The 21658-nt window shown below is 37.9% G+C and overlaps 1 protein-coding gene across 1 annotated transcript in view; it reads left to right on the forward strand.

Moving 5' to 3' along the window:
• The first annotated feature begins 950 nt into the window (after positions 1–950).
• Positions 951–21658, forward strand: part of slc7a10b (solute carrier family 7 member 10b) — a 33905-nt gene continuing 13197 nt past the window's right edge. Inside the window, exons 1-5 of the mRNA XM_059334925.1 lie at positions 951–1260; positions 12716–12920; positions 14920–15071; positions 20565–20690; positions 20774–20927. Coding sequence (XP_059190908.1) covers positions 1110–1260; positions 12716–12920; positions 14920–15071; positions 20565–20690; positions 20774–20927 — 788 coding nt within the window. The 5' untranslated portion in view covers positions 951–1109. The remainder of the gene's footprint in view (positions 1261–12715; positions 12921–14919; positions 15072–20564; positions 20691–20773; positions 20928–21658) is intronic.

Below are 21658 nucleotides of genomic sequence, written 5' to 3' on the forward strand. Positions count from 1 at the left end.
CTCTAAACTCAGAACACAACATAAACAAAACCTGCGATACCTTTTGATTTCTATAAATTTAACCCATAAGAACCCATGGTGACACCCGTGTAACAAACACTTTGTTTCAACCCAATTTTACAATTCTAATCTGTTAATAGGGTGTTCTTCAATGCAATCCTATTGCATTTAACTTGTTCTGACCATATTTCCTGAGCAAATTAAAGTCACAATGTTGGTATATGTTATGGAGATGCAAACAAAAAGGCAAATAGTTATTTGTTTTTATTTATTATTGATTTATTTTTATTGTTACTTTAAAACAAATCTGACAAATAATTTGTTGTTAAACAGCACTATTAATGTCACAATTTTGATATATGTTGTGGAGATGCAAAGAAAAAGGCAAATTTATGTTTCTGTGAGCAGAAAATGTGTCTAGTTTTATTTTATTTTAAAATAAGAAATATCATAAATATAAATACCATAAACGCCCAATGTAACGTTTATGTTACATCACAGATCTTTGATATTTAGGGGTAGAATTTTTTTTTTTAAAACATCATTAATGTGTTCTATGTGATCCACTTGTTCTCGTGTGTAACCCCATTATTTTCCTTTAAGGATAACTGGGTCTGGGTTCTTATGGGTTAACTTGGGTACTCAAAAGTGTATTAAGTTATTAGACAATTTAAATGTTGATTTATATTATTATTGTTATTATTATTATAAATAACACTCACATTTACCTTCTTTTGAATATGTAGGCTACAACTAACCACATTTTCAAATACAAACACAATTAATAGTTGTAGTATTTTTCCATTGCAGTATTTCTATTTTGTAACCGGACTTTTTCATCAAACTTCATCCAAAAGGCTCTTCGGTTATGTGTAAACACTTAGGAGGCAGGAAACAGCAGAACCGGGTTCCTCCCGGTGTCCCTGAACGCATCATGGTGAGTCCAGGGTATTTAACATTCTACCCTGGACAGCGGCAGGTTGTTGCGCAAGCGCAGCCCATTCAGTCTGCATGAATACGGAGCGAGGAGAGGACAGGAGTACTGGGAGTACTGGGATTGGGAGGACACAGTGGACTGGACGGACCGGACCGGACCCGGGCAGGCGGACATGGATGGACAGAACGGCAGCAGCAGCATCTGCTCCCGGCCGCACGGAATCGTGACGGACAGCAAGAAGAAGGAGAAGAAGAAGAAAATCCCCGACAGAGTGACTCTGAAGAAGGAGATCGGGCTGCTGAGCGCCTGCACCATCATCATAGGTGAGGGAGGAAAACAAGAGCTGCCACTTTGGATCAGCTCTGCATTTTACTTTATTACTGCACAACTTTAAAAAGTTAATGTCGTGCGACTATTTCTGCAGGACTGATACATTACAAACAAGTGTTCGAATTAAGATGGAATTCCCCGGGGGGGTGCTAATAACTTCACTAATTAGGAAAATCATTTTGTGGCATTAGTCATAAGACAATGAGAGACTCCATGTTTGTTTGCATGTGTGCTCACATCTAACTGAGTTGTACGTGCTTACGTGGCTAAAATATATGAAGTCCAGAGGCAGACTGGTGGTCAAGCAGAAGAACATTGTCTGCTGGAGCAGAATGGACAGCAGGGAGCTTTAAACACACCTAAGCACAGTAAATATATGAGCAGCATCCAGGCTGGATGGAGGGGGGCCTGCAGGGCTGCACCACTCTGCTCAGAAATCACTGAGAGTATTAATATTAATACAACCCTCATTCCCAAAAAAAGTTGGACACGGTGTGAAATGCAAATGAAAAAAGAATGCATCAAAGTCAGAATTCAGATTGTATATAAACAAAAAACAAGTTTTTTACAGGCTTTGTGTGGTTTTCAGTTGAATATTTGTCCCAAAGATTAAGTAAATTATTGCATTGTGGCTTTATTTTGTCTATGTTTTAGACTTCTTTGGTATTGGATAGTAGTTGCAGGAATCAGCTGTCTAGTTTCCGCCAACTTCAGCTCCAAAGAAGTCACTTTTTTCTATTCTATCCTTATAAATAGGACCCAAAAACAAGACAGCCATGTATTGAAAATGCAATGAACCTTTAAAGCAGGGATCTCAAACTCAAATTACCTGGGGGCCGCTGGAGGCAGTATCAAAATGACCAAAAATAGACACAAAATTACAAAAAAAGACAAAATGACTGAAAAAACACTACATTACGTTAAAAAATTACGTTAAAAAGACACAAAATGACCAAAAAAATACATAAAATGACCCCAAAAAATACAAAAAATGACCCAAAAAATACACAAAGTGACCAAAAAGACACAAAATGACAGAAAAAAAAATAAATTACTAAAAAGAGTCACAAAATTATTTAAAAAAGACACACAATTACCAAAAAAGAAACAAAATTATTAAAAAAGACAAAATTACCCAAAAAAAGTAATAAAAGGGACCTTCCACACACAACACAGTAAAGTGTCATTCATATAAAACTCACATTAAACTTTCATATCAAGGTGGGGGCCACAAAATATCGTGACGAGGGCCGCAATTGGCCCGCGGGCCGCGAGTTTGAGACCCATGCTTTAAAGTGATGGCCAAGGCCACAATCATAATAAAATCATTGTTTGTTTCTTTTTTAAAGGTTTTTGGTCCCCTCATAGTGTTTGTAACATTACTATGATATGAGAATTATTAATATTGTGGGGAAAAAAGCAGCAGATCTTTACATCTGTGAAGCTGGAGCCACGAAATGCTTTCAACAAAAAGTGACTTCAGCGATCAGTATAATTGCCAATTAATTTATGCTCAATAGACTATTCGAAGAATCCACTGTCGGCTTTATTTTTGGGGTAGTTTTATTTCTAACAATACATTTTATTTTATAAACTCTACTCAATAATCTAATTAGTAAAGTAATTAAAGCACATTAATGTTGTGAAGTAAAGTATCTAGTCTCTGTAATTACACTTAGTCACTTTCCACCACTGCTACTAAAGATGTAAATATTTGAAAATACAAATGTTTTCTAAAAAAAAAAAAAATCTGTTTAATTTACGGTAAAATACCGGCAGCTGTGGTTGCCAGAACTTCACCGTAAAAAATACAGTGAGCGTATTTAAATGTGAATATCAGCAAAAACTGTAATTTATACTGAATAATCCCATTACTTTTAGGATAATTGTGTCATAATGGTATATCTCCATTAACTTTACATGAAAATTTTACATTTTTACAGCAAAACTGTGTGTTTTCTACAGTTTATGGCGGTAGAATTTAAAGTTTTATGCTATTCTTTGATTAACAGTAATTAAAAGTATCTACTACGGTGATGTACAATGTTTCATTTTACGACCTATTTCTGATGCAATTTGACAGTGTTTTACTGTAATTTCTACAAACATTTTTACAGTGTAGTCACTAGTCTTTATCAAACAACCAGGAGACATTTGTTGGGGACTATTTTCAGTGGCGGATTAATCCACATTTAGTTTTCTTGTGAGTGTTTTGGGGCAGCAGAGTGTGTGTTCATGGTAGTAAAGGGACATGAATGAGGCTGGAAAGCCCAGCTTAGACCGATGGAAGTAAATCCAAGTCTGAATTTTGTTTTTTTGATGTATAATAAGCACTACAGCTGGATCATGCTGCTCATGTGACTCTATCCACTTAATGCAGGGTTGGTGGATCGATCTCCTGTCCACATGTTGAAGGGCAAAGTGTCCTTGGGAAAGACACTGAATCTCAAATTGCTCCTGATGGTCAGACCAGCAACCTGCATGTTAGTTTAGTATGTGTTTGAATGAAAGGAAAAAATGTAAAGCACTTTGTTTAAATGCAGCAGGGGAGCAGATGGCTGCAGGATCCTGCTTAACCCTTTGATGCACAACATATGGACAACACTTCTAATGCACAACATGGGTCAAAAATGACTCATTCTATAAATTGGATGAAGAAAGACCCCCCCATGATCATTCAGTGGTTACAGAAAGTAAAACATGTCTACTTGATGGAATATATGACTGCCCAATTACAGCTAAAAGTACCTGTTTTTATGAGAAGGTGGGCCCCAGTTACAGACCGTATTGCTTAAGACTCTTATACACTATTATTATCGAAATTAGCCCTTTTTATTTATTTATTTATTTATTTATTATTACTATTTTTTTCTTTTTTTTGGAATACAGAACCAGATAAAATATGTGTAATACCCTTTACAGTGCCATTTGTGTGACAGATGAAACCCAATCTCAAGATGTTTTGATTTGTTTTCCTTTGTGATGTTAATTGTCTGTAAATGTGCATAAAGGCAGTAAAGTTAAAAAAAAAAAAATTACTCATTCATCCAAATTTGATTTAAAACTAAATGACCTAATACTATAATAATAGTAATTTGTTTCAAATATTTACTTTCCACACTCATATATTTAATATATTTGACATGTTTATGTATCATTTTGTCACACATACAGTGTATCTGGAAGGTATTCCCAGCGCTTCACTTTTTCCACATTTTTTTTATGTTTCAGCCTGATTCCAAAATTGATTAAATTAATTTTTCCTTAAAAATATACACACAATACCCCCATAATTAAATTTTTTGACCCATGTTGTGCATTTGAAGTGTAGTGATACAAAAAGGGTTTTTATTCAAAAAGTAAGAAATGAAAAACAAAAAATTAGGATGTATGGTGATCAAAAACAAATTGATTGAGGAAAACCTGGAATACTGAATGATGGAATGAATTTATTGCAAAAATATAGAAAATTAAAACCTCAGTCGGGTCACTTTAGACCCATGTTGTGCATCAAAGGGTTAAAGGTCCTATATATTTCAATGTCTATTTTGGTTATAAAGCAGGTCTAAGTGCTATTTAAATACTGTGAAACTATCAAAATGCTCATTCTACAGAGAAATGGACAAGCCACGTTTTCATAAAGCATGTCTGTAAATAAGCCATCTGGACTTCTGTAAGGTTGAGATGTCACAAGTTTACTATATGTAGGTAGAAAGCACCTGTTTTGAATGTTATCAGACCATTTAATGGCTGTTATCAGTTGTCATCAGCCTCACACATATGGATCAGAAGCATAGACTATATTCTGCTCTACAAAGCCTAACTGCAGTAACTATGCAAAGGCTAAAACAGAGAAAAACTGCTTTAAAGATTTTTAACTGGCCAGCCAAATGGGTTCTAGGTACACTACCGGTCAAAAGTTTTAGAACACACCAACTTTTCCAGAATTTAATTGAAAATGATGCAGTTTAATGTCTCAGTGTACTCTGAAATGAATGCACATTTGCAACATTTAAAATTCTTTGAGCATGATAGTGTTTTGAAAATAAAAAAAAGATTCAAAATCACATTTAATGTTGAACTAAAGGACTAAAAAAAGTCACAAAATGACTAAAAAAAAGACACAAAATGACAAAAAAAGACACAAAATGAAAAAAAAGACACAAAATGACCAAAAAAAGACACAAAATGACAAAAAAGGACACAAAATGACAAAAAAAAGACACAAAATGACAAAAAAGACGCCAAAAGACACAAAATGACTTACAAAGACATGAAAAGAATTCAAAAATGGACAAAATAGCCCAAGACTCCATAGAGTTAAGTTGTTAACCCATTTCTTGTTCCCTGAAAAAAGGCCTACTTGTATAATTCTGAAATGTACATTATCTTTCAGTTTTGGTTAAGCTTACCTTTTTTTATTTACCTCTGGCAGTTCACCACTTACCTTTGTACCCTTTCAAGCTGTTCATTTGACTTGAACTGCTTGAATTTCAATAAAAAATGGAAAAATTGGGGTGTTCTGAAACTTTTGATCGGTAGTGTAGGTAAGGGGTATGACACTTCTTTCTACATGTATTGATGTCATTTTTACGCTCAAAAATCATGACCATGTATTTGACCTTTGACCCCAAAAATCTGGTTACTGCACTCTAGTTTTGCATTGCTGTAAAAGGTTCTTATAGTAATAAAAAAACAGAGTGCAGTAACTACAATGTTGTTGTCTTCTTTCAGCTTTTAATATTATAAAGAAATGTTATATTTTAGTCTTAATATAACTCTCTTTTTTTCACTTTTTTTTTACTGGATCACTATCTAGATAATAATTTCCCTATCAAATAAACTTATCATTTCTATTATTCTTGTCTTCATTATTCAACACAATGACGAAATACAAGGCTACACTGTGTCACAGTCAAAGTGAACTTACTGCGCTCTACTTTGGTTTCATGTTTAAATTTGTATATTTATCCAAATCAGACCGTGGTAACTGCAATTACTGTGGTCTTCTTTGGTTTTGAGTTAGATTTTGTAGTTACTGCAATTTTGATATCATAATTTATCTGAAATAAAGCAAAATTGAAATCTAAAACTTTGTCACAAGATAAAACAGACATCAAGGAGCTCATTTTAGTAACTCAAATTCGACCAAAAAGTTACTGCAGTTAGACTTTGTAGGGCATTATAGTTATAGTGGACAGAGTCACCATGACGTAACCCATTGGCTTTTGGACACTGGTTTTAAAGCCTCGAGTTCAGCATTTTGGCCATGGTCATCTTGGTTTATAGCAGTTTGTTGCAACATTGTTTTTTTGTGATCAGTGCATGCACAGAACACATCGGCAGCTGGAATATTGTTACACCATCATCTAATGTTAGTGCTAGCTTGATTAGGAAGGGGCAAACAATATTCAAAATGGACGGCCGACTCCTTAGAGGATCTTTTGGTCCAATCATAGACGTTTTTAATTGAACAAAATGTTATGATGAGGTTTAATGCAGCTATTCTCAACCTTGGGGTCGGGACCCCAATTGGGGTCGCAAGATGATTTCTGGGGGTCGCCAAACCATTTTGGAAGTCAGCTCTGTCTCCACTGTGTCTTTTTGGTCACTTAATGTCTTTTTTTGGTTATTTTGTGTCTTTTTTTACTTATTTTGTGTCTTTTTTTGGTCATTTTGTGTCTTTTTTTTGTCATTTTGTGTTTTTTTTTTTTTACTTATTTTGTGTCTTTTTTTGGTCAATTTGTGTCTTTTTTGTTCATTTTGTTTCCTTTTTTGTCATTTTGTGTCTTTTTTGGTAATTTTGTGTCTTTTTTTGGTAATTTTGTTTCTTTTTTGGGTGATCTGAACTGTGCGTGTGAGATTCTGTTCAGTGAGCGGGGGTCGCGCACAACATGGATGTTAAATTGGGGGTTGCGACAGGTTGAGAACTACTGGTTTAATGAACTGAAAACCCACTTTGAAAGAGTCAAAATTCTAAGATGAAAACACAGTGCATAGTAGTAGCAACCTGTAATTGATAAGGTAGCCACAACCACCCTGCTTTATCATCTGTTTTACTCTCATATCATTTACAAAATTAACATCATGTTATTTCTAGCGTTGGAGGCCATAAAGTCATTATGAGAATGTCTAATGAGGTAATAAATCATGTGAGATTGTAGGAAGACTGTCAAGGGAGAGTTGTTGCCTCATTTTCCATTTACTTTCATTCAATCACTTCATCTTGCAGCCAGTGGTGTCGCCCCCTGCTGGTTGTGAGTGAGAATGCAGGTTTAAGGCACTTCTCCAATGGCTTCACTTATCAGGCCCAGTTTGCCAGTTGCTATTTCTTTTGGTTTCACTTTCAGTTCTGTTGGGTTAAGTTCTACTTTGCTGTATGTACACATGTCAAGATACTTAAAAAATAGTCAAGCTGGGTGTAGAAATTGCCGCTCCCATGCCGTTACAGTCACTCCCTGGCTGCAATGACAATTAGCCAATCAGAGCAGAGTGCGCTTAAAGAGACAGGCAATAAAATGAAGTATCTCAGAGTGAGGGTGAATACATATTCAAACAGATAGTGTGAGAAAAATAATGTGCTTTTTGAACACTTATTATGTGAAGACAAAATATTCACACACCTAGCCTGGGTATACCCAGACTGCCTTGCGAGCTCGAATTAATTTCAAAATTGCCAAGGGGTCTGGAAACTAGAGGGAGATCTTAGCCCTGTTTTAGGGATCCAATCACAGAGCGGGGAGGGACGGCAAGACAATGACGCGTACTACCCGGCAGACGGAAGCTTGTAGTTTTCTTACGGATCCTGCAGCAGACGCCAAACTCTCTTTAGCTGTAGATGGTGTTTTAAATAGTTTAGAGCGAAAGTTGAAAGGCGAAAGGTCTCTCGGCGGCTCCGCTGTCCCCCGACTCGTAGCGAGATCACCGGCGTCACGGTACCGGGGCTAATAGCGGTAGCGCTACGCTACCATTACGGCGTTAGCGGTAGCTATTAGCCCCGCTATTGTAACGCCGGTGATCTGGCTACCAGCCGGGGGACAGCGGAGCCCCCAGAGACCCGCAGCAGCTTGTTTATTGCCCATAAAATCAGTGGATGCGTGTGGCTGAATGACATGAGGGGGAATAAAGCGTGAAAATAAATAATCTTGCAGAAAGCGAGAACTAGAGAAGCAAAGCAGCAGCAACACTCTCTCACAGACACACACACAACAAACATCCATTTCTGTAGCTCTACTACGTCATCTGGTATAACTGATCTGATTGGCTAAGAGCTACCTACAGACGCTTATGATAGACATTCTAATCGCCCAATAAACGGCTTCGGAGGATCGTAAACCACGCCTCCTCTACGGAGAAATCCATTGCTCGTTGCCAGACTAGACCTCATTTGAGAATAGTCTGGTGTTAGCCAGGCTATCACACACCAGTAGTTGATGCAAAAATGTATTTTAATAATTAACAACATTTTCAACGTGACAGTCCTCTTTTAATTAAATATTTAAAGCATGTAAATATGTCGTAGAAGTAGTATTGGAGATACAATATACAAGAATGAACGTGAGCATGAAAATGACAATAATCTGCCCTTAAGGGCTTTTAAACAGTTGCACATTACAGCGGCCCATTATGAGATCTGTTTTTGTGCAGGTTTTTTTGGCTTACTTGACCAACCTTTCCCTTCTGCTAAGCTGTTGTTGCTTGCTCAAGGCAGACATTTTTGTAAAAAAAAAAAAAAATCCTTCTCCAGAACAAGAAAAAGGTCCTGTGTGCAGAATGCTGAAGCACCTTTCCATTCAGAGAGAGCACTGAGAGAACAAGCTGGCTGCTCGGTACACTCAACCAGGCTCAGCATCAAGAGTCATTCTGTGCTACTAGATTAAACTGCACTGCACTTATTGTTGACCTTCATACCCAGGTTTGCTTTTCTTCTCTTTGTGTGTCAACTTTGGGAAGCGGCAGGAGTAAACAGATGCAGAAGGTGAGTCGGTCACTTCCCACCTCTGCAGCCTGGATTGGATAATTTATGTCTGGTTATGTAATGGCTGTCTGTGCCACTTGGCTGCCTTCTGCCATGCTACTGGTATCGCTGTAGTCTGAATGTGTCGGATCTGCTGGTACTCTACACTGCATACTGAGGCTCCGGGCAGGAGGGATTGTCCCGGCCTGAGTGATTACCTTTACCTCCTTCTCTAACTCACTCTGTTATAGAGCTCTTTGTGTTTTAATGCCCTCTGTATAAACTCCGAGGGAAACAGTCTGGGTTGTGTGATTGAGGGTGTGCAAAAGTCTCAATGGGTCACTGGTGTTTTTAAGGTGCATCAGCAGAAATGTCGGAGATGTTCTGGGTGTTGCATACCATGTGAACCCTTCCACACAAGTCACATGTTCTGTGTGAACCAAGGTTATTATAGTTAACGAAAATTAACGAAATAAGGAAAACTAGAATTGAAAAAACATTTTCGTTAACTGAAATAAAAATAAAAACTAGAGTTTTTAAAAAAACGATAACTAACTGAAACTGTATTGCGTGGTTACAAAACTAACTAAAATTATAGTGGAAATGTCCTTAGTTTTCGTTTTTGTCCACTTTTTTCATTCATAATTCAGTGTTTCTGTTTGAACATGCAACACATGGTGAATATGTTTACTGAGACTGGGATATCTACACTCCAACCAAAATTCAAAACAGTTAATAACCTTATTGGGGCTGAGATGATAAACCAAAGGAAATAAAGGCAAAATTTATTATGACCACTTTGAATCTCGCACCCAACACATAGCCCATTACAAAAAAAATAAAACTAACACTAAAACTAATAAAAACTAAACTAAAACTAAGCATTTACAAAAAATAAAAACTAAACTAAAACTAGAAAACTCACTCTTAAACTCTTAACTGAATTTGAAAACAAAAATTCACAACGAAATTAAAACTAAAACTAATGAAAAATCCAAAACTATTATAACCTTGATGTGAACATGCATGTGAAAACTTGTTTTCCAAAATGTTTGCATTAAATCAAAATGTCAGTTAATTGGTGCTCCTGTTTGTGCATTTTCTACATTTTCATCTCCACCTGCTGTTTAGTTCCATATTCATTTCAGAATTTAATCATTTCATTGCAATTGGAGGTGAGGCAAAGTCTTTACTTTGCAAAGTCATCAAGTCAAAACTCACAAGTACCAAGTCAAGTCCAAGTTCTGAACTTTGTGGTTGAAATCCTCAAAAGGTCGTTATGCACACTCTGACATATTTGTTGTTTAAGAAGAGTTAGTAAATGGAACTAATGAACCGAGGTGGGACCAAGTCATTATTTTGCAACTCTTAAGTAAGTCTCAATTCTTTACAATCAAGTCATAAACTTTGACTTTGGAGTTCTAAACAACTTATAATGTACTCCTTACCAAATGTAATGCCAACTAGGCTGACAGTAATCAATCACTGAAGCAAATGTTGTGATTTAAAAGGTGCTTGTCTTGGTCTTTAGCCCCGACAATTATGGTACTATAATGCATTAAGTAAGGCGGTGGTTTCAGTCTGGTGGTTGATCAATTCATTAAAATATTTTTTTTGCATCCTGGCTACGAGTGTGTGACTATTTCTTCTTTTTTGTCGGTGCTCGATCCGTGCATATTTTTGGGGATTGACTCTCATAACAGCACTGTAAAAAAGCCAACTTGTATTTTTTGGCCTAAAACAGTGATTTAATTTGGTAAAACTTGGAAATATAAATTATTGACATTTAGGGCAATAATGTAAGTTAGCACAACAAAGGAAGCCAGTTGTCTGCTCAAAAACAAGTTGGTGAGTTGTTGTTACTTATATCTTTAAGTTGGGGTTCACAACAAGGGACAATAGTTCTGATAACTCTTATTTCTTTGTTGTGAAATTAAGTCATTAGCGAAAGCTAGCGGCTAACTGATGCTAGCCGCGCTGCTTGTTACAGCTACAAGAGTAGCCATTAGCGTATCAATGCTAACTCAAAATTGTGGTCACAACATTAGCTGACATTTCATCGCAGCGTTACAATCGTGCCAGAGAAATTCAGAGTTGAGCAAACTCAAAAACAAAACTTAAAATATTTAGTTTAATTGTCCAACTTAAAATTTTATTGAAGTTTGTTGCCTTGAAATTTTGAGTTCACCCAACTTTTCTTTTTTTGCAGTGAGGTCGGTGGGTGCGTAATAAAAAAAACATCAATTTATGGAGGAAAAGTAAACTCAGTCAAGACCGAATGAGTAGTTGAGGATGGGCTGTGCATGGACTCAAAAATGCAAAAAAAATAAAATAATAATAAATAACATCCAACATATGTAAAGTAGAAAAAAAGTATAAAATCAACAAAGATATCATCGTCCATCGCAGTGTTTTACTGTGACATTGTGACATACCAATTTGTTAGATATTGCACAGCCCTGATACCAACAGAGTGATAGATTCAAATTTTAAAGTCATGAATGCTTTTCATTTTTTTTAATTAAATTCGTAAAATAGGTTTGTTAAAACAACTGTGACTGAACTTAATCATAATGTTAATGTTGTTTCATAGCATATAGCATGATTTGAGGAGAGGTATCAGGTATTTTCAAGTCAAGAGGCTCTAGACCGAGTCATGCGACTTGAGTGCACACCTCTGGTAATAAATGCCTCTTTTGCCTCTTTTTTTTTTTAATGTAACAAAATGATCAGGTATGTCTTGGTATGCATGTAAACTGAGTTCGCCTCTGTGGTGTGTCTGCCTTTTTTCTGTGGATATGAAGATTTGTTTTCCACCTGGTATCAGGGTTATAATAGTTTTGGATTTTTCATTAGTTTTCGTTTTAATTTCGTTGTGAATTTTTGTTTTCAAATTCAGTTAGTTTTAGTTAGTTTTAAGAGTGAGTTTTCTAGTTTTAGTTTAGTTTTTATTTTTTGAAAAATGCTTAGTTTTAGTTTAGTTTTTATTAGTTTTAGTGTTAGTTTTAGTTTTTTTTGTAATGGGCTATGTGTTGGGTGCGAGATTCAAAGTGGTCATAATAAATTTTGCCTTTATTTCCTTTGGTTTATCCATCTCAGCCCCAATAAGGTTATTAACTGTTTTGAATTTTGGTTGGAGTGTAGATATCCAAGTCTCAGTAAACATATTCACCATGTGTTGCATGTTCAAATAAACTAAGGACATTTCCACTATAATTTTAGTTAGTTTTAGTTAGTTTTGTAACCACATAATACAGTTTCAGTTAGTTATCGTTTTTTTTAAAAACTCTAGTTTTTATTTTTATTACAGTTAACGAAAATGTTTTTTCAATTCTAGTTTTCGTTATTTCGTTAGTTTTCGTTAACTATAATAACCTTGCCTAGTATCAAAAGGTAAATTCCATATTTGATCTGGATAAGGACGTTTCTTTTACTAAGTAAGTGAAATATACACCTGTCAGTATCTACTACCTTTTTCCTCCTATCCTCAGGAAACATCATCGGCTCTGGGATCTTCATTTCTCCGAAAGGGGTCTTGGAGCATTCGGGCTCAGTGGGTCTGGCGTTGGTGGTTTGGGTGTTGGGAGGCTGCATCGCTGCCTTGGGCTCCCTCTGCTATGCTGAGCTGGGTGTCACTATCCCCAAATCTGGAGGAGACTACTCCTATGTCACAGAGATATTTGGTGGTCTGATGGGGTAAGTGAAGAGCTTTTGCTGTACTTTTCAAACTAAATTTTGTAACATATGACCACATCCTTTTTTCTCCCAACTTTAGGGTACTTTTGTTACCTAAACCTGGCAAAACAGTGCCTGTTTCACAATGTTAACACCATGTTTAAAATGGTGACGTTACATTTAAAAATATGTTCCTACGATAAGATAAGACTTTGTTGATCCTGCAGTGTCACAGCAGCTTAAGAGTTACAAAGACATACAAAAAAAAAGACATTATATACAGACATAAATATACTTAGATTATATTAAAATTATATACATAAAATACTTACGTTGCTACTATTGAATGTTATTGTTACATATTGCGCACATAGGTTAATAATCTTTTGATATTTTTAGCCTTTTAACCATAAACTGACAATATTAACATTGACCAATTTAGTCAGTTTAAAAAAAAAAATAAAGAAAGAAAAAAGAAAATAATTAAATAATAAAGAAAAGAAATAAAAGAAAAATATTAACTTTGTTGCAAACAAAAAAAATTATGCAGCCTCTGATTGGTGGATGGACTCAACCCAAGGCTTTATGTACAACTAGTGGACGGCTAACAACGACAGTTTTACACTCAGAAAAATGGAAGATTCATCACAGAAGACATTCAGTTTTGGATTTATCAATATGGATTTATTTTACAAAGTCTTAAGAAACCCCACCGCAGTTCAAGCCTAGCCTGGGTATACCCAGACTGCCTTGCACACTCGAATTTCATTTCGAACCTCCATCCAGTCTGGCAAGCAGAGAGGTTTCTTAGCCCTGTTTTAGGGATCCAATCACAGAGCGGGGAGGGACGGCAAGACGATGACGCGTACTACTCGGCAGGCGGAAGCTTGTAGTTTTCTTACGGATCCAACATGGCTGCTGCAGACGCGAAACTCTCTTTAACTGTAGATGGTGTTTTAAATAGTTTAGAGCGAAAGTTGAAAGGCGAAAGGCGAAAGGTCTCTCGGCGGCTCCGATGTCCCCCGGCTCGTAGCGAGATCACCGGTGTTAGGGTAGCCGGGCTATTAGCCGCTAGCGGCGCTAATAGCCCGGCTACCGTAACGCCGGTGATCTCGCTACGAGCCGGGGGGCTCGCAGCAGCTTGTTTATTGCCCATAAAATCAGTGGATGTGTGTGGCTGAATGACATGAGGGGGAATACAGCGTGAAAATAAATAATCTAGCAGAAAGCGAGAACTGGAGAAGCAAAGCAGCAAGCAACACTCTCTCACAGACACACACACAACAAACATCCATTTCTGTTGCTCTACATATGTCATCTGTCAACTGATCTGATTGGCTAAGAGCTACCTACAGACGCTTTTGAAAGACATTCTAAGCGCCCAATAAACGGCTCCGGAGGATCGTAAACCACACCTCCTCTACGGAGAAATGAATGGCTGGTTGCCAGACCAAATCTCATTTGAGATTAGTCTGGTTTTAGCCAGGCTAGTTCAAGCCTGGATTACAAAGCTGAATAGGATACGGTCTCACTGGAACGCTCATTGGAACCGTTGGGCCACACAGCGTAGGGCTGCACTATTAATCAATTTTTAATCGTGATCACGATTTTGGCCGCCACGGTTAATAGATACAACCTGTGTGGTTGTATGCTCTAGGGGATTTTTTGCATCTATCTAGCGCGCCAGAGTGCAAAATTAAAAAGCAATGTCATTGCTTTTTGCATCCAGCAGTTGACCCAATTACCAAACCATTTTTATGTCTGCTAGATGCAAGATGGTAGTTATCTGTTAGTGACTATGCATTGTTTGAATGCTTGGATATATTATAGAGGATAGGGTAAAGTATGGGATGTAACACTTTTTACTTGGTTTGGGAATCAGACTAAAAATGAGACATGCTAATACTAGTAGTGTACATAATGTGTATTCAAGTGTGTTCTAAAGTAAATGTTTAACACTGAATTATGGATAGCACTGCAGTCTGACCCACCAATAACTGAAGGGCTTTCTCTTATTCAGGTTTCTCCTTTTATGGAGTGCCGTCCTCATCATGTACCCGACCACGCTGGCTGTCATCGCCCTCACCTTCTCCAGCTATGTCCTGCAGCCCGTCTTCCCAAACTGTGTTCCTCCGTACATGGCCACACGGATGCTGTCCGCCACCTGTCTCTGTAAGTGGCTTCCCTCCCGACTGCAGTCTTTGATTGATTTTTTTTCCTTGAATTTGACTCTTTACTTCCATTTTGTGCTACTTTATACTTGTACTTATTTAGAGGTAAATATACTTTTTACCCCACATTTATTTGATTTTGATACATTTTTTTTCACAGATTATATTATAAATCAACATATATATGTTAGCAAAGTATAATATAGAGTAATTAAAATCAGCTTTACTGTTACCAGCTGCAACATTAAAGTAATGAACACAACAATGCACCAATAATTGTAATGCAGTTATATAATATGGTAACACTTTACAATAACCATCATTTAAAAACGTTAAACAGATTTATTAATGTTTAATCATCATTTATAAACTGTTTATAGACCATTTAGAATGGTAAATACATAATTAATTAATGTTTAACTAACTTAATCATGTATAAATGGCAAATAGATGTATATTCATTTATAAACATGTCTATTAATGTAAGTTTATAGTTACTTTACCATTAACAAACAATTAAATTATAATTAATTGTTTATAAATGGTTTTAGTTGCACCCATTTTAATATTTTTAACTCCATATTAAGTATGTTAATGATTTTGAAATGATTCATATACCTTTAAGAAATTGGTTGAAAACATTTAACGATTAAATACGTAAAGCACTTTGTAAATGGTTAATAATTGGTTTTTAAACCATCTATAAACATTATTTAGTTGGTTATTGTAAAGTGTTACCTATAATATTTGCTCTGAAATGGGCTATTCTCCATTAGAGAGATGGTCTGTGTTGCTGCTGGCTGCCCTACACTTCTCTTGCAAGATTCATGAAGGATGACATGTTGTCTTGTGTTTGCTCTGCTGTGGTTGGTGGAGGCTGATCTTTCCTCTCTTAATGCTGATCACAATCCAGCTCATCAATAAACTACAGGTCCATTCCTTTTGTGTGTCAGAGAGGAAGTGGTCACATGTGAAAAGTCTGTTATGTAACTTCTGGCTGAAAGCTTTTTACAACCTTTTTTTTAATAGCTGTAGTAAAATGTGCGCAGCATCCCTCAAGGAGGGAGGAGAGCAGGAGCAGACGATGGGATGAGGGAGAATAGACCTCATGCAGCAACATTCAGCCCTATAAAGGGCATGTGAACTGGAGATACTGTTAAATAAACTTTAAAAGCAAACGTGATTTCTTGTCAGTACAGGCATTAAAGGAAAATCAAAAACCCAGCTAAAACATTCATTCATTACATCATTTATCTAGCCTGGGTATACCCATACTGCCTTGAGCGCTCAAATTTAATTTCGAACCTCCATCCAGTCTGGAAACCAGAGAGGTTTCTTAGCCCTGTTTTAGGGATCCAATCACAGAGCGGGGAGGGACGGCAAGACGATGACGCGTACTACTCGGCACTTGGAAGCTTGTAGTTTTCTTACGGATCCAACATGGCTGCTGCAGACGCGAAACTCTCTTTAGCTGTAGATGGTGTTTTAAATAGTTTAGAGCGAAAGTTGAAAGGTGAAAGGTCTCTCGGCGGCTCCGCTGTCCCCCGGCTCGTAGCGAGATCACCGGTAGCGGGGCTATTAGCGCCGCTAGCGTAACGCCGGTGATCTCGCTACGAGTAGCGGTGAATCTCGTTACGATAGCGGGGCTATTAGCGCCGCTAGCGGCTAATAGCCCCACTACCGTAACGCCGGTGATCTCGCTACGAGCTGGGGGCTCGCAGCAGCTTGTTTATTGTCCATAAAATCAGTGGATGTGTGTGGCTGAATGACATGAGGGGGAATAAAGCGTGAAAATAAATCTTGCAAAAAGCGAGAACTGGAGAAGCAAAGCAGCAAGCAACACTCTCTCACAGACACACACACAGCAAACATCCATTTCTGTTGCTCTACTACGTCATCTGGTATAACTGATCTGATTGGCTAAGAGCTACCTACAGACGCTTTGATAGACATTCGTAGCGTCCAATAAACGGCTCCGGAGGATCATAAACCACGCCTCCTCTACGGAGAAATGAACGGCTGGTTTCCAGACCAAATCTCATTTGAGATTAGTCTGGTGTTAGCCAGGCTATCATTTATCTGTAACAAATATACATTCTGTAGTCAATCCCAGCTGACATTGAGCGAGAGGCGGAGTATTATTTGATCGTGTACTATTAATTCCAGTGCGGCTGCAGTTCAGATGGTAGAGTCAGGCCAGTGATCAGAAAGTCAGAGGTTTGGCAGTCTATGTCGAAGTATCCCCAAATGTCCCATCAGTGTGTGAATGTTTAATTTACTGATGTTCGCCGAGGCCACCAGTGTGTGAATGACTAGATGTGTAAAAAGTGCAGTAGTGTAAAAGCGATTTGATTGGTCGATATGACTAGAAAAACATTACAAAAAAATAGATCATTTTCAATTTTTTATTTTTTTTAAATGTAACTCAAATTCAAAACTGATTTTGTTGCATTTGGACCAATGATATTTGGACTGTGAAAACAAGGTGTTTTTTTCCTATATTGGTCAGAACTACTGTCAACCATATTTTCTCTGACCTGAAAGCACAAAAATAAGAAAATGTAAATCAAACCAATGGTTATTACCAAAATAAGATTGCGCATGCAAACAAAAATAAGAGGAAATGGTTAAGACGACGCATCCTGCACTATGCCAATTATTGGGTTTCTGTAGTTTGGAATACAGAAGGTAATTTTAGCATAAAAATACACAAACTGACTGACCCGCTGTATCTAAGTTTTCCGCTGTATCTAAGTTCACTAAAGTATGATTGGACAATCGCTATTTGGGAAATGAATTTAATGAGCTTGGAAAGGTGTGGCAATAAAGGGTTTCAGACATTGTTTGACAATGCGACAAAAGCACCTTTTTATGAAATGTACAGTAGGTACGAAAGGGCTCTTCATGTGACTTTGCATGTTGATATTTAGTGGAAAACTTTAATAAAAAAAGCAAAAACTAGAGGATGTTACCAACCTCTGAGTCTCTTCAGATGTTACGAAGCATCCGGCTGAGTTTTGGGGATGTGAAAGCAGCAGAGCTTCTTCCCTCCTCAAAAATTTAAATGTTCCTATCAAAAATTAATCGGGTGAAAACAGAAATGCTGCATGAAGACTCTCAGTACTAGAAGTGGCAGGACAGGCCAAGCAGACTCCAACCAGGATCTCAGTGTGCAGCGCTGAGCTGACTTCACATTAGTCAGTGTGGACCTGACAGGCTGCCTAATTGCTTGGTGTCTTGCCTGAGAGTACCTGCACAGAACGCCAATTAATCCAAACAGCCTTTTTGTCTTATCAATGAGTAAATAACAATGTCTGGCCTGAAATCCTGTCAGCGAGGTGAAACGGCGGGACTTCAGCGTGCGATTCCTCGCCTCTGACGCCATCATTCACACTTGTTTTTGGCGCTGGGTGCTAAAACGTGAGCTGTGCCCGGCCTCCTCGGGGTGGTTCAGGGGGGGCCCTCGCCACGTTTTGTTTGCTCTTCGCAACGGAAGTGGTTTGTTTTGTGGGGCTGACAGCCCGTCTTTGTGCTGGAGAGCGAGGCCACCAAGAGAGAGAGCGGGGCAAAGCCGGTGACAATGATGGACGAGGTGAAACAATCATGCCCTCCCTCGCTCGCCCGTTTCCCACATTCCTGCCTCCCATGGCAACCGGCTGCTGCCGCCCACCGCCAGCAAGAACACCAGAACCGACTCCCCAATGTAGCGACTATACTGGTACCGATACATTTAAAGGAGCACTCCAACATGTTTCAAGTCACTTTACTTGTCGGGGTTACTATATCTAAGCATAAATAACTTGTTCCCAGAACGTAATAAAATTATGGAAATAATTTCCACCTAAATAAAATGCTTTAGTTTTGCGAGAAACAATTTTGTTGAGCGACAAAATGTAAATATGTTGGGTCAACATGATGTATTTGCGTTACTTTTAATTAATTACCAGGGCTCAGTCCAACTAGATTTGTAAGGGTAATTGTAACATACTAACGTAATTTTATTGGGCCATTTAAACTTTTATGATATTAAGAGTTACTTTATTTAATAGGGTAGAAGCCCGGGTTCTTCCCATCTGTCTCCCCCCTTCACACTGTCTCTCACTATCAATAAACCCTTGAAAATGGCCAAAAAAACAAACAAAAAATAATTGATTTGAAATCTTAACCCATTAGAATTAGGTTGTTTTAACATAAATTATTCTTTTAAATTTTAAATTATTGCATTTTATGCTAAAACTACCTGTTTTAAAACTGTTTAACCACAAAACATAATTTTATATAGTAGAAGCTACATGTTAGACTAAGGATAAGATGACAGACACCCAGTTTGCTTTTTTTGAGTGTATAAAGTCTTCTGTGGCTCTGCAGGAACTTTTACAAAATAACCTTGCTGATGTCATACTGTTGTGATGCCATCATGGTTATCTCAGCCTGAGGCTGGAGGCAAAAATAATAACAAATGGATACAATTGTAAAAAAAGCCTTCGCCACAATTTGGAGGTGTAGAATTTGGAAAATGTTGCTGTTTCTAAGTGTTTAAAGAAAAGATTCTACTGAGTGACATTGTAGGAAATGTAGGACGTTGATACATTATAACAAAACATGATATAAAAATGCTCAAGTGTATCGATACTTTCGTACACCCCTAGTTTGGATGGTGTGTGTATTTATTTATGCATGAAATAAGACTGTGGTGGAAAAGGTAAATTCATTATTTTTTCTAACAATTTCACTACTGTTATGCCCCAGTCTAGGGGGCCTAGAGCACAACATGAAAAGGCCCCATCTTCCCCATCTCCCAAGTAGCCACAAACAAAAATAAGTTTGAAGAATGGGTAAATATTTATTTACAAAGAGAACTTAAGTAAATACAAATATTCTTCAACTTAGGGGTGGACTAAAGCCAAAATAACAAACAAAACAATCCTATCTCAAAAATAAGAAATTTACCTGAAAAACCAAAAGATACAAAATCTTACCTACTTAAACAAGAGAAAACGAGAAACAAAACCTGGCAACCCACCCTTACTGCTCAAAACAAGGGAATTAAGTCCAAAACCACAAGTTAACTCAAAAGGTGTGAACCGGTTGGGAGAAGAGGAGGATGAGGAATAAGCCTGCTGCCACCGACGGCAGCCATCTTGGCTCCATTTAAACCATGTGGTTCCGGCTGCAGCCAATCCCAGACCAGGCATGGAACCTCTCCACCAATCGCACCGTGGCTACGGCACACCCCAATCTGCATAATAATGAGGCGAGGAACCTCTCCACCAATAACACCACGGCTATGGCACACTCCAATCTGCATATAAAAAAGGAAAACAAAAACAAAGGGCACACATATAAATGGATTTTGCTAGAAAAATAACTATAATATGACCACAGTCATAACACTACGTTATCCCTTATTATTAAATAATCAGCCGGTATTCCCAGAGCCCTGTGCATGTCCTCCTGGTTTGCCTGATCCTGACAGAGTGTGTTTTCTGCTCAGTGCTGCTGACCTGGGTGAACTGCTCCAGCGTTCGTATGGCCACCAGGATCCAGGACGCCTTCACAGTGGGGAAGCTGATGGCTCTGGGCCTCATCATTGTGGTCGGCCTGGTCCAGATCTGCAATGGTAACATCCTCAACCTGTGGCTGAATAATTTCGTGCTCCCTGAAGGAAAAAGAAACAACTCAAATGTGTGATTTTTCTTCCAGGGAACTACGAGGCGCTGACTCCTCAGGTGGCCTTCTCCATGGAGAGGACACCAACGGTGGGTCAGATCGCGCTGGCCTTCCTGCAGGCCTCCTTCGCCTTCAGCGGCTGGAACTTCCTCAACTATGTCACGGAGGAAGTGGTTGAACCCAGACGGTGAATATTTACTCTTTGTATCCTCTTCTCTCAACATCCTCAGTGTGCTGCAAATGTTCAGCTTCCATCTCTTTTACTCTGCTCGCACAGATCGTTGACGACATTTTGGCTTTTTCAGGTTCAGTTTTTGCTTGAATCAGATCTTTAAAGGAATAGTTCGACATTATGGAAAAAGGATTTACTTGCTTTTCTGGCAGAGTGTTAGATGAGAGAATCAATATCATTCTCATGGCTGGTCATTAATTATTAAGCTGGCATCGGCAGCTGGTTAGCTTAGCTTAGCCTAAATGCTACACTGCAAAAAAGCCAACTTGTATTTTTTGGCCTGAAACAGTGATTTAAGTTGGTAAAACTTGGAAAGATAAATTATTGACATTTAGGGCAATAATGTAAGTTAGCACAACAAAGGAAGCCAGTTGTCTGCTCAAAAACAAGTTGGTGAGTTGTTGTTACTTATATCTTTAAGTTGGGGTTCAAAACAAGGGACAATAGTTCTGATAACTCTTATTTCTTTGTTGTGAAATGCGGGAAAGCGGTGAAATTCAGTCATTTGCGAAAGCTAGCGGCTAACTGATGCTAGCGGCTAACTGATACTAGCGGCGCTGCTTGTTACAGCTACAAGAGTAGCCATTAGCGTATCAATGCTAACTCAAAATTGTGGTCGCAACATTAGCTGACATTTCATAGCGGCGTTACAATCGTGCCAATTCAGCACATTGCAGAAGTTAGCA

The sequence above is a fragment of the Centropristis striata genome, chromosome 6 (assembly GCF_030273125.1).
Source record: "Centropristis striata isolate RG_2023a ecotype Rhode Island chromosome 6, C.striata_1.0, whole genome shotgun sequence".
Lineage (NCBI taxonomy): Eukaryota > Metazoa > Chordata > Actinopteri > Perciformes > Serranidae > Centropristis > Centropristis striata.